General features: G+C 34.3%; 1 protein-coding gene across 5 annotated transcripts in view; it reads right to left on the bottom strand.

Moving 5' to 3' along the window:
• The window catches only part of RASA2 (RAS p21 protein activator 2), a 126,654-nt gene that overhangs the window by 27,362 nt on the left and 80,664 nt on the right, over nt 1-18,628 (bottom strand). For 3 of the 5 annotated variants that reach the window (XM_037843683.1, XM_037843705.1, XM_037843698.1), the window contains 8 exons: nt 18,134-18,248; nt 17,634-17,708; nt 16,832-16,955; nt 14,453-14,559; nt 10,299-10,382; nt 9,796-9,873; nt 6,120-6,193; nt 5,471-5,580 (listed from right to left, as the gene is read on the bottom strand). In XM_037843683.1, the coding sequence (XP_037699611.1) occupies nt 5,471-5,580; nt 6,120-6,193; nt 9,796-9,873; nt 10,299-10,382; nt 14,453-14,559; nt 16,832-16,955; nt 17,634-17,708; nt 18,134-18,248 (767 nt within the window). The remainder of the gene's footprint in view (nt 1-5,470; nt 5,581-6,119; nt 6,194-9,795; nt 9,874-10,298; nt 10,383-14,452; nt 14,560-16,831; nt 16,956-17,633; nt 17,709-18,133; nt 18,249-18,628) is intronic. The other 2 variants (XM_037843689.1, XM_037843712.1) reach the window with 1 other exon arrangement.

Below are 18,628 nucleotides of genomic sequence, written 5' to 3' on the forward strand. Positions count from 1 at the left end.
AACCAAACTCCAAATGCGGTTTTAATTAACAAATCTGGACTACTGAATTCAAGCAACAAGCACAGATAAACCCAGAGCAAGGAGGAAAGGAACCCTGAGGTTTCTCTTGGCAGAGAGGAGGTGGCACTGACAGAAAAAAACAAAAAACAAACAAAAACAGATGCTTTTGGAGACAGCTGAGCTCACAATACTGGAAAATGTCTGTGTCCAAAGAAAAGGGGTGCATAGAACCAGGTACCTACTCTGGTCAACTCATGAAATTGGGGGGCTGGGAACTGGCTCTGAAAAGAGGATTTCTTTCTCTTTTCTTCCTCTCAATCTAAGTAGCTCATTATAGAAAGCTTCATGCATTTTCAATTGTCCGTGCTGACCCAGGCAAGGGTGGAGATAAGAGAGTCAGAGAGACAAAGGAAGAACTCGTGTAGGATATAATTCCCTAAAGGGCATATCTTCCCTAAGAAAAGAGGGGGCAGGACCCAGCTCAAGTGGCTGCCCTTCCTCAGAAAATTCGATCCCAGGGCCTGGGGAAAAAGAAAACTAGAAACAGCTTAAGCTTGGCTTTGGACACCCTCAGCCTCTGGCAGGGACAGGGTCTGCTGAGAACTGAAAGTACTGCACCTCGTTACATCAGTGGGGAGCTGTGGGCTGACAAGCGCCACCTGCTGGGCAGGATAGGAAAAGCACAGAGTCTGGAGGTCTCACAGGAAAGTCAACGATACTGATTACATCCTCCTCCTGAGACCTGGGCCTGTTCGCTCTGGGAAAATCTGATTAGGGTAATCAAGGAAACCAAATGCCTAGACAATAAAAAATCATGAGTCACCCTAGGAAAAATGAAGATATGGCCCAGTCAGAGGACCAAACTTACACTTCAAATGAGATACAGGAGTTGAAACAACTAATTAAAGATGTTCAAACAAATCTGAATCAAATCAAAAAGCTGAAGGAAAATGTGGCAAAAAAGATGAAGGATATAAAGAAAAGAAAACAATGGGTGAATTCGTAAGAATTCATAAGCTTAAAAAAACAAACAGCAGAACTTACAGGAATGAAAGGCACAATAGAAGAGATGAAAAACACAATGGAGACTACAACAGCAGATTTGAAGAGGCAGAAAAAAGGATTCATGAACAGAAGACAGGACATCTGAAATCCTACACACAAAACAACAGATAGGGAAAAGAATGGAAAAATATGAGCAGTGTCCCAAGGAATTGAATGACAACATGAAGCGCATGAATATATGTGTCACGGTGTCCTAGAAGGAAAAGAAGAGAAAAGGGGGCAGAAACAATAATGGAGGAAGTAATCACTGAAAATTTCCCATCTCTTATGAAAGACACAAAATTTCAGATCCAAGAAGTGCAGCATACCCCAAACAGAATAGATCTGAATAGAACTACTCCAAGACACTTACTAATCAGATTATCAAACGTCAAAGACAGACTTCTGAAAGCAGCAAGAGAAAAGTGGTCCATCACATACAAGGGAAGCTCGATAAGACTATGTATGGATTTCTCAGTAGAAACCATGGAGGCGAGAAGGCAGTGGTATGATATATATATATATATAAGATACTGAAAGAGAAAAACTGCCAATAAGAATTCTGTATCTGGCAAAACTGTCCTTAACAAATGAGGGAGAGTTTAAAGTATTTTCAGAAAGACACTGAGAGAGTTTGTGAACAAGATCCCTGCTCTACAAGAAATACTAAAGGGAGCACTACAGGCAGATAGGAAAAGACAGGAGAGAGAGGTTTGGAGAAGGGTGTAGAAATGAAGACTATCAGTAAGGGTAAAAAGAGAGAAAAAATAAAAATAAGATATGACGAATAAAATCCAAAAGACACAATGGTAGACAGTATACATTATGTTGAGTGAAATCAGCCAGAAACAAAAGGAGAAATACTGTATGGTCTCACTAGTATGAACTTACATTAATGAGCAAACCTTGAAAGTTAAAGTTGAGGATACAGGAGATAAGAGGGTAGAGATCCAGGATCTGATGCTGAAGGAATATAGAATGTAGCACAATATTGTAAGTACTCTGAACAAAGATGAGTGTGAGTACCGGTGAAAGAGGAAGGCTAGGGGCACGTATGATACCAGAAAGAAAGAGGATAAAGACTGGGACTGTATAATTGGTGAGGCCAAGAGTGGTCAATGATGGTGATTAAGTATACTAATATAAGAATGTTTTTCCATGAGGGAGGACAAATGAATGTCAACATTGCCAGGTATTGAAAACTGGATGGGATAGGGGAAAAAATACGATCAATGCAAACTAGAGTCTATAGTTAACAGTAACACTGTAATATGCTTCCATTAATTATAACAGAGAAAATATACCAAGGAATGCAAAACATGAGGCTGGATGAGCAGGAAGAGGCTGGAACATCAATAACTTGCTTGATTCCAGCACAAAACCAGGAGAACTTTTATTTGTAAAAAATTACAATATAGTTAATATAAAATCATAATCACAAACATAAAGATACATAAAAAAATCAAAGTGATCATGGCTGACAGCTGACTGAGTGCCCTATAATATTCATTTGCCACATGTTAACTTAGTTGTATTGAGGATTAGTTGCTTACCATTTCTTGTTTGCTCTTAGCTAAGCAGGCATCAAAAATTTAAGAACTTATTTGTGAAAATTTTTTAAAGCTGAGAAAATTCTATTCCTTTTGCTGTGAATCAGGAAAAGAGAACAGTATTTTAATCTACGTGGTAGAAATACTTGATTCAGAATACTAGTGTCTAGCAGGAGAACACTGTAACAGACTCAATGATTTATAGAGTCATGTTACAGAAAATCTGGGAGGCACTGCTTCAGACACCAAAGTTGCATACCAAGTGTAGCAAGAGACTAACTGGCAGTCTTGGCTATCCAGAAAATAGCAAGTAGAGAGAAGGTAAGCAAAACATTCGCCAAACAACAAAACAGAGAATGCAAAGCCAACGTATTTTATTCATAGGAGAGAGTCCCAAAGTCTTCACTCTAAGCCTTTTAATCTCATGCATAATTTACCTAACACAGCATCTGCATTCTCATTCATAGTATATTTGCAGTAAAAAATGGAGGTGGGTGATTGGGATGGAAGTGAGATGTTACATTATGGTTCACTGACCGCAGAAGAAATTTAAGATGACAGGCTGGGACCATAAACGGGATAGAGAAAAACTGTAAATAGCAAACACAGGAACACAACATACACAGCACTCCAAAGCTTTTAGCAGGGGAGTAAATAGGTGCACATACCTTTAAGCAGTCCTGAAAAATCACTAATCAGTACCATATGATAATTAGCTCTATCAATGACAGCCCCAAGTCATCTAGAAAATGTTAACTTACGTTCAATGAATTCTTTTTTTAGAAGGCAGGGAAGCATGTAATACATTTTAGAAAAATCCATCAAAATGGTTAAAATAAAAAGTATGGATGCTTAAAACTATAGGCTTTAGTAAATAATCTTGAAACTTCATTTAACAGAGCTTATTTATTTAACAGATTCCAACATGTTAAATTTCTAAAGGCCTGGAAACAACATATCTTCTATAGAATCTGTCTCTTTTATATGTAGACTAGCTTATCATTTTACAGAATTTTATTCTCAAGATTGCCAGATAAAACAGAGTTCTCTTAAACTTGAGAGTTGGGATGGACTTTGGGTCTCTGAACTCCCTGAGATTATATGCAAAATTGTGTGTCGAAAATAGGGAACAGATTCATCTATTCATGGAGAATTACTACTTTAAGTTTTATTTAGATGTACTGTTAATGTAAACATAACCAGCATATTACAACTGTTTTTTAAATCCTTGTAGACATAGGTGAGCTTATTTAATACTATTCAATGTAAGTTTTTTTTTTTTTTCCAATTTAAGTTTTAACTTCTGAAACATTCAAAATATGCTTAACTTAAAACTTGTCTGTAAGGGCAAGCACACAGCCTACTGATCTTTAGGCATTTGAACATTTATATGCCTTAACAAATTATCTGGACACCTAAAACTGCACTGCATTTAGTTACTTACGTCTTACTAATGTATTTAGACATACTAATTCTGGCTAAGCCATTCTAAGGAAGAATTGTAAAACAAAATTTTTTTATCACTCTACTCTTCAGGAATCTACACTGAAACACATTACAACTCAATTTACACATTCTTTTGAAAGTGCCCTATGTCTGATATTTGTCTTACCATTCCAAAATTTAGAGCAGAGACTCTCTTAACAGTTCTTCATTAACAGACCTGATGGATTAACTGATACTCCCATGGCACTCATGGGGTGGTGAATGCTTGTGGCTGTTGGACTATTCTCTATTATGCCTGTATTCTTCATTTGCGCTGTTTAGCTGTTTTGCTTACCAAGTCAGTTGGGTTTGTTCCCAAATCTATTTATGCCAGTTCTCTTTGTTGAATTTTTGTTTACTTAATTTAAGACAAGAGGTTTATTATTTAGGTTTATTAGTTATTTGAAAATCTGGTAAATGCTTTGAAAAGCTTTGAAAAAGGAGATGCACATCCACACAAAGCTGATTTATGTGCGGGTGAGGCAGCTGTAAAGATCAGGGTAACTGTAAGGAAAATCCAAAAAGATTCTGTACTTGGATTACTTTTCATTTATCTAAGTTCTAGCTTCACTTTAGAGAAATTATTCTGAAAACTGATACATTATGGGTATGTTTACACAAGAAAGACAAAGGGGAAATCTGATCTGTAGATCCTTATTCAAAGGAAATTCCTGGCTCCATCAAAAGACTGGTAAACAAATATACATAAAAGTTTAAGATATGCATGCATCTTTGGGTTTTGTTTGCTTCTCAATAATTCTTGCTTTAAGTGTCTTTTTTGGTTAAGTGAACATCTTTGGATCCTGATCACTTTGAATAAAAGGGATTCTATGTATATGAAACAATCTAGAAACTTAAGTTATTCTAGCCAAAACATCAGAAGCTAATGGCCTTATGTAGATAATGCTTTAACCCAAAGGAGTAAACTTAAACGGAATCTGATAAGTGCACAGGGACCGCAATCTATGGTATGACTGGGAATTTTGAATTAACATGTTCCAGCAAACCACTAAAATATTCTCATGTATTACGTATCAATTCTTACTAATTTGGCTCTGAGGGTTAAAGAAACCCCCAAGTTCTATAGGGTCTACCTGTTGCTCTTATATAACAGCAGCGATTTACCAGGGACATTTTAGAAAACAGCACACTGCAGGAACAGCATTATTAGCAATGTAAGAAATTTAATGTGTGAGAAAAATGTAATTACATGGTGTTACTTGTCAAATATTTATTACATTCTTACTGTGTATATCACTATGAGAAACTATAAACTATAATAATAGTTATAATATTAGTGAAAGGATTCACTAGATTCATATTAAGAAACAGAAAAGAAACCTTCACTGAAAACCATGAAAAAAAAACCCACAATAAAGCATAAACACAACTACCTGGTTGTTTGTGGTAGGTGAGCTCTCTGCTTGTTAAGCAGAACCACCGTTTCTTGAAATTCTTTTTTCCAATCCGAGTTCTTCCCTGAGCTCTTTTATACATCTCACTGCCAAAACAACAGATGTAAACATTTAGCTACAAAGGTTAAAATAGTTAATACAAAACAAAGTATTGCCCTTTAAAATTTTAAGTGACATGAACAGCTGTGTAAGATTTCTACAAAGTACATGAAAATGCCTTCACTATCTGTGATTCTTGAATTTATGGAACAATCTTTAATATTCAGAATTGTGCTATGCAGAATCGAAAAAAAAGGCCAAAGGAGTGAAGTTCTCCCTTCACTTCCGCTTTAACATTCTAAGACTGAATAGAGCTGTTACGTTTTCAAAGTACTCTAATACTCATAATCTCATGTATTTTCAAAACAACTCTGGGACTGTATGGACAGGGAGTCATGTCCATCTGACAAAATGTTTACCTTACAGATGAATTTTATAGCATAGTGAGGATGACTTACTTGACCAATGTTAGGCAGTTCTAGCACAGCACAAAAATCCAGACTTCCTCACTCTTGACCCATGCTCTTTGTACTTATTTAATGTCTGTACTGAAACATGACTTTAATGTCTAATTTCATTAAATTACCCTTCTTTCAGATGCACAGGTTCACTTGTACCACTGGAAACTTTAGTTTCAGTAGATGAAATTTCATCCAGGAACTAAATGAAGAAATGGGCATATATTATATTGTGAGAAGGTATATCATAAAAAATTCAGTTTATTTTAAATGCCACTGATTATACTGTAAAGTTCTTCCTTATTAAGGAACATACACAATAGCAATTGATAAAACAAAATATTTAATTGTAGATGAAGTCCCTAATTTATAAGTATTCTAAAAAGTTTATTCTCAAGTTACTTAAGATCCAGGATATATTACCCTGTAGAAATAATTCAAGTCCACAGTCCATTAACTGCAATTCTGAAATCCATAAAGCTCTGGATATAAAAGTTTTTTGTTTTTTTTTTTTGGTTTGTTTGGTTTTTGATTTGCAGTGAACTCATTTGGGGGTACAATGTGACTCAACTGATGCGAGGCTATTTATAGTCTGTATTTATCCTGCTTAGCGTGAATATTCACACATTGTGGTACAGAATCATTATGGTTTTGGTTATGTTATGTTACCCAACACCACACTCAGGTGTTACATAGTATTCTGTATATGCCAATTACCCTGTTAAACTCTGAGAAATTAAATTCTGAAACATTTCTAGTCCCAAAGATTTTAGATATAGATTATGAACATAAATTGTGGGTCAGAGATCAGCAAACTGGCCCTGTGGGCCAAATCTGACCTGCAGCTTGTTCTCGTAAGGCCCATAAGTTAGGAGTAGTTTTTACAATTTAAAGAGTTGTAAAAACAAAAACAAAGAATACGTGGCAGAGAACATATGTGGCCAGCAAAGCCTGAAATGTTTATTCTCTGGTCCTTTACGGAAAAAGAGTTTGCCAACTCCTATTACGTATAATTGACTTTGGCCCTGGTAGGTGGTATTTCATAGTTATGAATGAAGTGTAATTGGGTTCTCTGGGTTAACTTGGGAATCTAATCACAATTTATAAAACTTCCTATGGAGAAAAAGTGTTATGTAGAAAAAGAAAAGACTGAGATGGCTGAAGAAATTTAGAGTATTCATCTCTAACTATGGGAAGCCACTCAGTGAAGAGCATGAATTTGCTACACCTCGACTGTGCTTCCTGGCACGTGGCTGTCTTTTCATGGGAAAGGGATATAAGTAGTTCAAGGAACAATTCTTGTTCTTAGAGAGGAATCCTATTTTACCCCTTAAATAAACTATCCATTTGTTTAGTTCCAATGTTGAATATTAGAAACTCAGAGAAGGTCTGAATTTCCCTCTATGTTGCCCCATTTAAGGCTTAAAAAACACACATACACCTAGATTGCAATACAGATGATATTGAGGCATCAGTGCTTAATCTAAAGTAGAATCTATGGACACGGCCATTTTCTCTTAAGACTGGATGTAGACTGTCCACCAGAATCCACACTTGTGAAGTTTTCCAATGGAATGTTTACTTCTAGTTTGCAAGAAAGAAATCTTGGTAAGTGCAAAGTCAAGAACAGAGTTTCTTTTGCATTATATGTATGTGACACAGGTATAGGTCTCCAAGGGAACTGAAAGGTACTCCATCATATCTTTAGTCCTCCCACTGGGGACATCACTAATGGACTGTAACAGAGTTATTTGGAAATTTTATTTCTTAGTATTTGCCTGAAGTTACTGATTTATTTTTATTTAACTATTTATTTGATATAATTATATTTATTACTTATTATATTTATAAGGATAAATAATTATAATTTAATTATTATATACTATGAGGTAAATATAGACATATAAAGTGAGAGAAAACACAATAATTAAGACGAACTATAGGCAAGGTGACTATAGTTTCCAGGTTGCTCAGAATCATCTCAGTCTATACCTATCTGTCCTAGCATAAACATTATTAGTACCCCTTTTCACTCTTAAAATGGTCCTGGTTTGGATATTAAATTATATGGTCTCCCTGTTTATAGAACTATGCAGGCTACCCTTCCTAAACTCTGTGGGAAGAGACTAGGATTCAGAGTTACCATCTATTTTCATCTGGTGCAGTATCACAGTATGCAATGTGAAACTGGGCTTCACAAACTTTTGCAATTTCTATCACTGTACCTATCCAGGCTTAACTAGTAAAAAATAAATAAAACTAGTAATGTCAGGGCAAACCATCCTATGCCACTTTAGGAGGCTAGAACCAAATATGGGACAGGAGGAGTACAGAATGATAGTCCACAAGAATGTGAGTGGGCGTTTCAGTGCAGGGCAGGAATAGACTAACTCCTGGCACCCTTAAATCCTTTCTTCAGTGGCATTATCAACTCTACACACTCTGATTATATCAGGAAAAAAAATCAGATGATACCACAGCCTAGGTCATAAAACATGGAAAACCCCAAAACAAAAGACAGATTACAATCATGCCAACAGAAGTCTGCCTACAGTGTCCCAAGAATGTTTCAACAATGTCTTAAAAATCAAAGGGCAGCTTTTTCTTTGCCTTTTCTTTTGAAAGTTTTTCTCCTTAAAAGCCTTTCGTGGTTGTTTTAAAAAATTTGGTTGAACTTGCACTATTCTAAGTGAAAAAATTTCAAATGGCTTTAATTTTTAAAATCCTTATTTTCATTTACCAAGTCCCTGTAAGATTCTTAAAAGTACGAAAAAAAAAAAAGTCCAAACATACACTTTGACAAAATATACTCTTGATAATCAACTGCCATCTACAGAAATTGGATGAAGCCTTTAAAATTTGGTCTTGCTAATTTGGATTCACTACGTTAGAATCATGATAAATAAAGATACAATACTTCCTTCGAGCCAAATTTAGATGCACTTCAAGCTAACTTTACAAGTTTTTAGGGTTTGACAATAATGATACATTTTGTTTAAATGATTCAAGATTAAAGATTCAAGAAATTAAAGATCTTTTCAAAACATTCTCAACTTGTTGGTACAGCATTTTTGTATGTTATGGGCTTCATGTTAGGATATTAAATAATGCAGGCTTTAATAAATTTTAATTTATACTCATGCTCATCAGGTTACAACCATAAACCTGTATTATTTATAAAATCCTCAATAATTCATATATTTTTTATTAAGGCAATTAAGTGCCCACTATATGTCAGGTGCCATGTTAAGCCTTTACCCCTAGACCCATGATTTTCAACCAGAGGCAATTTTGCCCCTCAGAGAGCATTTGGCAATGTATGGAGAAATTTTTGGTCCTCTCAACTGGGGGCATGCTACTGGCATCTAATGGATAGAGGCCATGCATCTTGCTAAGCATCCTACAAATGCCAGGACAGCCTCTCACAACCAAGAATCATCTGGCCAAAAACGTCAATAGGTCTGCTGTTGAGCAACCCACCTAGACATTTGTTATTTGTAATACTCAGACACTGACAATAGTAGCTATTGCTAATACTCATTTTCTTTGCTGTAAAACCCATAGCTTTGCATGGGAGGAGAAAGAAAGAAAAAGAGAGCTTTTTTATATTTGATGGACAGTTTAAACATTTCTTTTTTAATTGAGGACTGACTTCTAGGAATAACATGAAATGTAAAGAGGCTGGGAAAAAATAATTCAATGAAAGATTTTTTTTGCATTCTGGGCATTCTAGACAGAATATTTATCTCCCCAAATGATACATGGAAAGAAATGTTTAATATTTCCAGAATAAAAAGATCATACCTTTTTAACTGCTAAAATATATCCTTCTTCTTGAAACATTTTGAAAAATTCACACATGAATGTCTCTTTGAAACTTGACTAAAAAGACAAAAAACAAAAAACCAGAATTTATATATTAAGTAAAGAACTAATAATATAGTTCTGTATTTTCAAACTGAGAATTAAGGCCTAAAAGGATTCCATAATATATTTCAAGGGTTATGGGGCTTGGAGCTGAAGACATCTTTCCACAGCTGTTAGATATTTACGGCATAGATAAATAGACTGCTCCTGCATAATCTTATTAAACTCTCTCTCCCTTTGAGATATATCAATTTAAATCAAACTATCCTCTTTAACAGGTGACTAAGATGCAACAGCTATTTGAAAGTTAGCTATAGAGTCTGTATATTTTGGGAGGGTTTATGTTTTGTTTTTAATTTGGAAGGGGGTAGGGAGAAAGGATCATAGGGTATAATCACATTTAGAAGTGTGAAAACAAAATAAAGTAAGTAAAAATGTACCTTGCTTTTGGACAGACTCCCCCAGCTTCCCAACGTTTGAATAGTTTTTGAGATGAGAGTTAATGTTCTAATTGTCTGCACATCCTAAAGAATATAAAAAAGACACAAAACTCCCATTAAGTTTTCAGGTAATATAATTTGTATAAAAAGTAGAAGAGTTAAGACCATAGTGCTCTACAACAGTTAATAAAAAATGTTAATTCAAACCACTGATACAGTTAAAATCATTAGGCATACCTCACCAGACTAAGGAAAAAGAAACTAAAAATGCTATGTATTATTGACAGTTCCTCCTATGGTAATTATATTTAACAATGTGTTACTTAGGAAGTCATAATGTAATCAATTATTATAAGTTGTTTTGTACAGTATGGCAGGTTGGATTAACTTACAAATTATATTCACTTTTAGAATGTTAATGGCATCTACTTTTTTCTACCTAATGACTTAAAATGTCAGTTTCCATATTTTCTGTGCTCAACCCATCTCTAAGCATATTCAAAAATCTTTGTGACTTCAGCAATCAAATCTTTTCTATGGAAACAAAGAACTAAATTCAGTTTAGGAAATGAACAGTTCATTGAGGATCTTACAAGAGGGTAACTAGTTGGGTCTATTCAAGGTGTTTTTCAGGCCTGACTACTTGAAAGAACTAAATGTGAATAAAATTGACTAAACAGTGTTCCCTTATTAATTCCTTGCTCCTTTTTTTTTTTTAAATTGAGGTATAATTAACATATGGTGAAATGAGCAGATCTTAAATATACAGCCTGATGAGTTTAAATCAATGCATATATTTGTGTAACTGACTCCCCTATTTTAGTATCTCCATATTGAAAATAGGCAGTGAATATAAATGGGAAGAGAAGACCAGTATGTAAGGGAATCTGGAAATGAAGCAATATCCTGGGATATGATCATCATGATATACTTACAGTAACACACCTAAATTAAGGTTATTCAGAAAATATTTTAGATGGAACATTCAAAATTCCATTGTGTGTGTATGTACGTGTGCGTGTATATATGGTCCCTACAATTCTTTGCCTCTGAAGAAACTAAAATTTTTAAAGATGTGCTGGTAAACTAAATTTGAAATGAATTTCACCAAGACTTCCCTATTTAAACCATTACTTCCTGAATTGGAAACAAGGAACAAAAGCATATTTTATACAATTTCTGCACATTACAGGTTTGTTCACATCAACACAGCCCTCACTACCATTGACAATCATGTCATTCAGCTACTGCTGATTCCCTGGTGTACTCTACATATAAGGTGTTCTACATATTTTCCCTACCACCATTTTTCATATATGACCTTGCCTTTCACAGATGCCCAGGAATTTAGTTATCTGACACCCAATACATGTAGTATATATTGTATAAATACTTATTAAATTCAACTGAAATGTTGAATTTCTCACCTCAAAACAACCTGGTGTACATTCACACATCCTATCCTCCTTTCCTTATATTAGGTTGAGCCATATGAGATTGCCACATTTGACTGTTTATGAACCACAAAAAAACTATTTCAAAGGAGGAATTGTTCTTTTTTTTCCCAATGTTAATCCCATCATTTTTTCTTTTAAAGACAACCTTTTTGTATCCTCCAGAATATTGATCTGATATTAGTAACCCCCTTCTCTCTTTAATTTCTCTCTTTCTGCTGTTTTCTTCCCCTTTGTTTAAACCATGCAGAAGTTTTCCCATTTGACCTGATCCCTCTCTAAGCTACCATCTTTCATTCATCCAACACTAGTGAGCATCTACTTGTCCTAGAAACTGTGTCCGTATTCTTGGGACACGCAAACTTTAAAAAGATCCAGCCTTTGTTCTTAAGTTATTTATAGTCCATATGGAGAGATTAGAAACAGATGATTATAAAACAGAATGAAAAATGCCATGACAGGGCTACAGAGTACTATAGACACACATAACTCAGACATAAGGGTTAGAAGAGTCTACCTTAGCCGAGTTGTGAAAGGAGATATCAATGGGAGGACAGGGGAATATGAGAAGGATGTTTTAATCCTATTTTTTGCTCGCCATGAAATTTCTCAAAAGAGTGGTATGTCAATGTTAACATACTCCCTACCCCCCCCCCCCGCCACACACACATATGCACATGTACATGCTTGACTTTGCCAATGTCTTTCAGCAGCGGGACAAGCTTACGTTTGGTATATTTCCCAGGTAAAACTGCATTCACCTACTTATTCTTTAATATTCTTCAATCTCAGTTTCTTCTCCACTACTCTACTAAAACTGGCTTCTCGAAATTCAAAGAACTTCTAAATGTAAAATCCAATGATTCATCCTTTCATCAGTTCTCTTCCTCAAGCACTCTAACTTTCAATACTGGTCTTGACAATGTCATCACTCCAAGTCACTGGGTCCATTTCCTGCTCTAAATATCAATAGTATGATAGGTCTTTACTCCTTACTTGGTACTAATCAGGTCCTAGTTGAAGATTATCTTATATATTTGTTCTACCTCCCCAATTAGACTGGAATGTTCTTTCAAGTCAGGGATAAAGTTACACTTGAAGGCAAACAATAAAATTATACAGCAGTTCTGAAGCAGTCCTTCTGGCAAAATGATAGGAAAACAGTGACCTAAACTACAAAGAGTTTGTGGTTAGAAGGATTTTATTGCAACATCTATTAGAAGAATATGTATATCCAAGTTTAACTACAAGGCAGAGCCACAAGTTCAGATATAAAATTCTGTTTATATCTAGAATGCTCCCACCTTGCTATTGCTGCCCCAGAATTCTCTGCAGCTGCAATAACATAGTCATAGACAGGACATCCCCGTGAACAAAAGGACACTGGCCCATGCTCTGCTGCAACTACTCACAGTTTGTTCTTTGGCAAGAGAAGGTTGTGTTGCTACCACTGCATCATGATTCTATTCAGTTCTCACAGTTAAGTGAGTAGCCAATGTCACACAGCTCTCAAGGGGAGGAATGGGCATTCACAGCCCACTTTAACTCCATACCTGTGTATCTCCTCTACACTATGTTATTCAATGTGCAACTTCTAAACTGAGGGCAGGGAGTTTCTTATTCATCACTGCATCTCCAGTGCTGAGCATAGGTTTCGTACATTATAGGTACTCAAATATCTGTCTGCGTAAGAGGCTATAGGAACAGAGCTAAGATCACAAACTGTGAAGACTCACTCAGAATGCTGGTTTAATCCAGTTCGAACTGAGTGAGATCAAATTGTAATTTATTAGTTGTGTGACCTTGGGGAAGTTACTGTATTTTGAGTTCATTATCTGTAAATGGGGATGATAACAGAATTTACCTTACAGGGTTACTGGAAGGATTAAATGAGTTAGAACATATAAAATATTAAGAACAAGGTTCAATACAAAGTAAGTACTAAGTGAATGTTGGTTATTATTATTTGCTATACAAATCTGCAACTAGAAGCAACTGGATAAGATTATAAAATATTTGGAACATGAAAAGTTTAAAGATTAAGCAAAAATACACTGTAAAAAAGGAAAAAGAGACAGCAAAAATAAAAAATTCAAAAATGTTAATAAACATGTTTAATTAAACAAGACTTCAGAACAAAAAGATTATATGCTTTAAACAGTATTTAAATCTCATATATTTACAGTGTTATTCCAGGTAAATAAAAAGAAAGTATGGAGATGCCAGATTATGTTCCAATAAGTTTATGTATCTTTCAGAAATGCCTCTCTTAAAATTTTTGTGAGATTTAAAAATATCTGCAAGATTAAACTATTTTAAAACAACCAGGAAAGTAGGTTCTTCTAAAAAACAAAACTAACTAAACCTGTAAATAAAAAAGGAATAAATAAATAATGCTTGTATTATGGAGATTTACATACATATTCAACAGCAGGGAGAAACTACAGTGAATTCCCTTTGTCCCCATCACCAAGCTTCAACAATTATCAACTCTTGTGCAATATTATCTTTGAACAACAAAATATAATAATAGAATTTTCAGCCTTCTCTGGTAAACTGAAACGGCCAAAAAAAATGCCCAGTAAATTTAAGTAACAGTTATAAGAAAACACAGCCAAGTGAAATTGGCTTGTTATTTTATCTTTTCTTCATTTTAATAAATAAAAATGGAATAAAACCTTGAAAAGAACAAACACTTACTGGATGATGAGGTCGCAAATGAAAAGTATGAGGTGATACTACGGCTACAGCAAAGAAACGAAGAAATACAAAGCTGCTCACTGCAGAATATTGAACATGAGGGTCATCTGCAGGAAAAAAAATGGTGAAATGTCATGCACAAAAACACATTAAAAAACAAAGATGACAAAGTAAAAAATACTGGAAAAACATGTAAACTAAATAGGAGATAAATATAATTTGTCTAGTAATGATTGAGTTGATGAAATGATAGTAATGATTATGACTAAAAGAAAAAAATCCTATGACTACAAAAAATCTAAAAGAAATAATAAGAAATAATAAAGAAAATGAAAGGCAAAGCTGCTAGATTTTCAGAAATATTTCAATTTGAAAAATACCTCTTTCCTCATCTGCAAGAAGAGACTCCTGGAATTACAATAACAAAAATAAAAGTAGTATCTAGCACTATCTAGTGGCAACAGTTTACCTCAAAGACTAGGACAGGACATTGTTTTCAGTTTTAGGACACTGTTTCAATTTGTCCCTCAAAAATCCTAGTAATATCAAAAGCTATGCAATAAAAACCATTAGCCAGAAATCCTTTCTTTAAAAAAAGCAATCAATATTCCATATAAAAATGCAGATGAACTGAAGACTACCTGTGGCTTTTATTATTTACCTAGTTTTCATCTTAGACTGGAGTCAATAACTTAACCCAACAAGCAGATGGTAGAGAAGCAGGTGGAGTAAGAAAAAGAATCTCTGGATTTGGTTTGAGTTTTAACTCCATAAGTTACTCACCAGATAACCACTGACAAGTTATTTAATCTGTAGGTCTTTAACAATACTGACTTCCTACTTACTGCCTGCCACCTCACCACGCATCCTCCCAGGAGAGTAAGAACAACAAATGAGAGAACATGAAAATATTTTATGGCAATGAAACTATCAATACTGTGGTTTGCTGAGGATATGAAGACATATTAATCTTTAAGCCAACAAAAAGAGAGTTAAGGAGATACATTTGCATCTATAAAAAATCAAAATGTTTTAAATCATTTATATAAAGAATTAAACAGTCCAAGCATATTTAAGGACAAGATCATCAGGTAGTGTAGAGGATAGTCATTAGTAGCATGTGCTGCAGAGTAGGCCAGGCCTAACTGAGACCTAGCTGGCCACACCAGGGACATGGGCAAACTACTTAACTTTTCTAAACCTCAGTTTCTTTATCTACCTAGTGGAAGTTTTACCTACCTTGTGCAGTGTCGTGAAGATGAGAATAGAAGATAAGCAAGCTAGCACTGTGCCTGTTCACTCAGTAAGTACTTAATGTGGTACTGATGATCTAACTCACTGTTTAAAAAACATAATTCCAATCAGCATTTCATCTATTCATATGTTAATGTCTCTGCTGCCCAGATTTTTGTTATCAAGACCATATTTTATATACTTATTTGATGTTAACTGTTTAGGTCTGAATTTATCTACTGTTTGACAAAAGTGTACTGAGTAAATTTAGCAGAGGAATAGGTAATTGTGCTTGTGTGTGTGTGCACACACTGACTTAAATGAATCCGATAAAACAGCGAAATCTATTCAGATGGTTACTAAAGTAACTATAGTTTCCCATAGCTGGGTAAGACTGATAATTTAAGTGCTACCTCTGCCCCACTCTCACTTTCATACACAGATCTGGAAGGAGAACTATAACAAGTTTATTTACTTATCAGAGATGTATAAAACTAGAATAATTCCAAGTACTGACAGTAGAAGACAACAATTCTTAACTTTACAAAATGTTTGTTTCCAAGCAAAGTCTTGAAACAGCTATTCTTGCAAAATTAAAGCATTACTGATATGTGTACCTCAAAATTCTATGTTTAGTGCAACAGAAATGTTTCTAATGTCTAAAGTCATTTCTGTAAGATACTCCTCACCACCAAAACCTTGGCATTCTCAATCTGTTTGAGAAAATCTAGTCATTCATATGGAACTAAAGAGTCCCACTACTTGAATGCATGCAGAATGAAAAAGCAATTGACACAGATAATGAAGGTTATTTTTGTTTATTCCATTTAACAATCTCATATGCACCTAGCATAAATGTTTACTTACATAATATGTTACAGTTCTAAATTTTTGCATTTCTTAAAAATAATGATTTTTGGATTTGCCTTTGGTATAAAGTTGCCACTGTACTGAAATAAAGAATATTTGTCTTGAGATTACAAGGAAAACAAATCAATTTGGTCCTTAAAAAAAAACTAGAACCATTTTGAAAAACTAAAGACTGTACCTTAAACACTTCACACAAATACACCATAACTAACTAGAAAAAAATCAAATATAGGAAAAGAAGGGCATGTTTTATGTTTTAGTAACGATGGAACTTACTAGGAAATCTCTGAGTAGCCATTTGCCTTAGTGAATAAAAGATATCGCACATAACAGTGGGGCAGCTCATACTTGATTTTACAATTGTACTGAATAACTTGTCAACATAGTAGCGTAGATTCTCCTGTAGGATTTAAAAAGGGTAAACATTAAAATTTTTGATTTTCACAAATCTTCGATAGACTTTATAGAAAAAAAATATGCAATGAAAATGAGATTTATTAGAAAGTCACTATCTAGTATTCCAAAGCCCTGCTTCCCTTCCCCAAACTCATTCCATTAAAGGACAATTTACCCTCTGACCTAACTTTAAAAATTAGATTTAGACTAATTAGACGTAAGAGGTGAATATATGGAATAAGAAGCAACAGAGAGTAAAATGATCTGAACGGAAGTCAGGGAAACTGTCTAATCCAATGAAAACTTGTGTCCCTAACACACTCATGGTTTTCTCACAGGCAGATAAGAGTATTAACAGATCAAGTCATGCTGCTATTTAGCCTAATCAGCTTGACTCCAAAGGAATGGTCAGAATGGAGGGTGCAACCAGATACAGCCTTAATCCACTACTGTTATTAGAGCCAAGAAAGAGAAAATTAAGAACAACAACAATAAAAAAGTAAAATCCAATGAGAAAATAACCATCTAAAAACTAGTCATGGAATAAGCTATTACTAATGGCCTTATTTAAATAATCAACATCATCACTCCCCTCCACACAGCAATAGTACAATATAAGTAGGAAACACGTACATCATTAAGACCAATTTTGTATGCAATCATAGATATAATAAGGACTTACCTTATTATTTTCTACATTATCTCCCTCTTTCAATTTAATAGGATCAATTTCACAGGATTTGGAGGATTCACATATCTGAAAACAGATTAATTTTTCAATTAATGTTTTTTTCCTAAATAACCTGGCAAAATGAAAATAACCATTATTTCTATAATACAAACTTATTATAAAAATTAAAACTATAGAAAATTTTAAAACTCCCACCCAGACATAATGTATACAATATTCCAGAAGAATTCTATCAAAACATATTTCTTAAGTATTTGGAACTCCAGCTAAAAGAAAATATCTAGCACAGAAATCCAATAAAAAAGAAATAATGATGTAGATTATAGTACAATGTGCTCTTTGAGTAAAACTCCATTGATAGAAAAGTAAATTATTTACTTCTCAAATGTTGACCTTATTCTTTCAGTAGTATACGAATGGATATATCATTCCCATCAATAGATCATTAGATGAAAGCCCAAAATTATCATTTTTGGAAGTGTATTATGTACCTCATCTAGAATAGGTTTTAATGTTACTTTCAGGTAGTGCCCTCCCACTATTTTCATCATCTCATCCAGACATCGGGTAGCCAAGGAATTTCCTCTAAAAATTGTGTTTGCATCTCTGAAATAAAAATATAAATAAGGTGAAGCCAAGTGTAATAAACAAAGGCTACAAAACTATTAACATGAGATATTTGACTTTGGCCAATATTCCATTTTAGTAGTTTTTTTTTCCACCCATTTAAAAGCTGGTAGCCATTAGGTTTTCCAAACTTATCAAAATTAGTTACCAAAAATGTATGAAAGTAAGTTAAAAAATAAAAAATAAATAAAACCAACTACGTTAGGTATTTGGGATGTTTATGAACCACGAAAGTATCATATAAGTATGTGTGTGTATATAAAATAACCGTGTTGAACTCTGGTAGAAATGAAGAGTTACCTGATTGCTTTTTATAATGTGTCGTGTGCTTATATAGGAGTGATATATAATGGATAAAG

The sequence above is a fragment of the Choloepus didactylus genome, chromosome 1 (assembly GCF_015220235.1).
Source record: "Choloepus didactylus isolate mChoDid1 chromosome 1, mChoDid1.pri, whole genome shotgun sequence".
In the NCBI taxonomy this organism is placed as follows: Eukaryota; Metazoa; Chordata; class Mammalia; order Pilosa; family Megalonychidae; genus Choloepus; species Choloepus didactylus.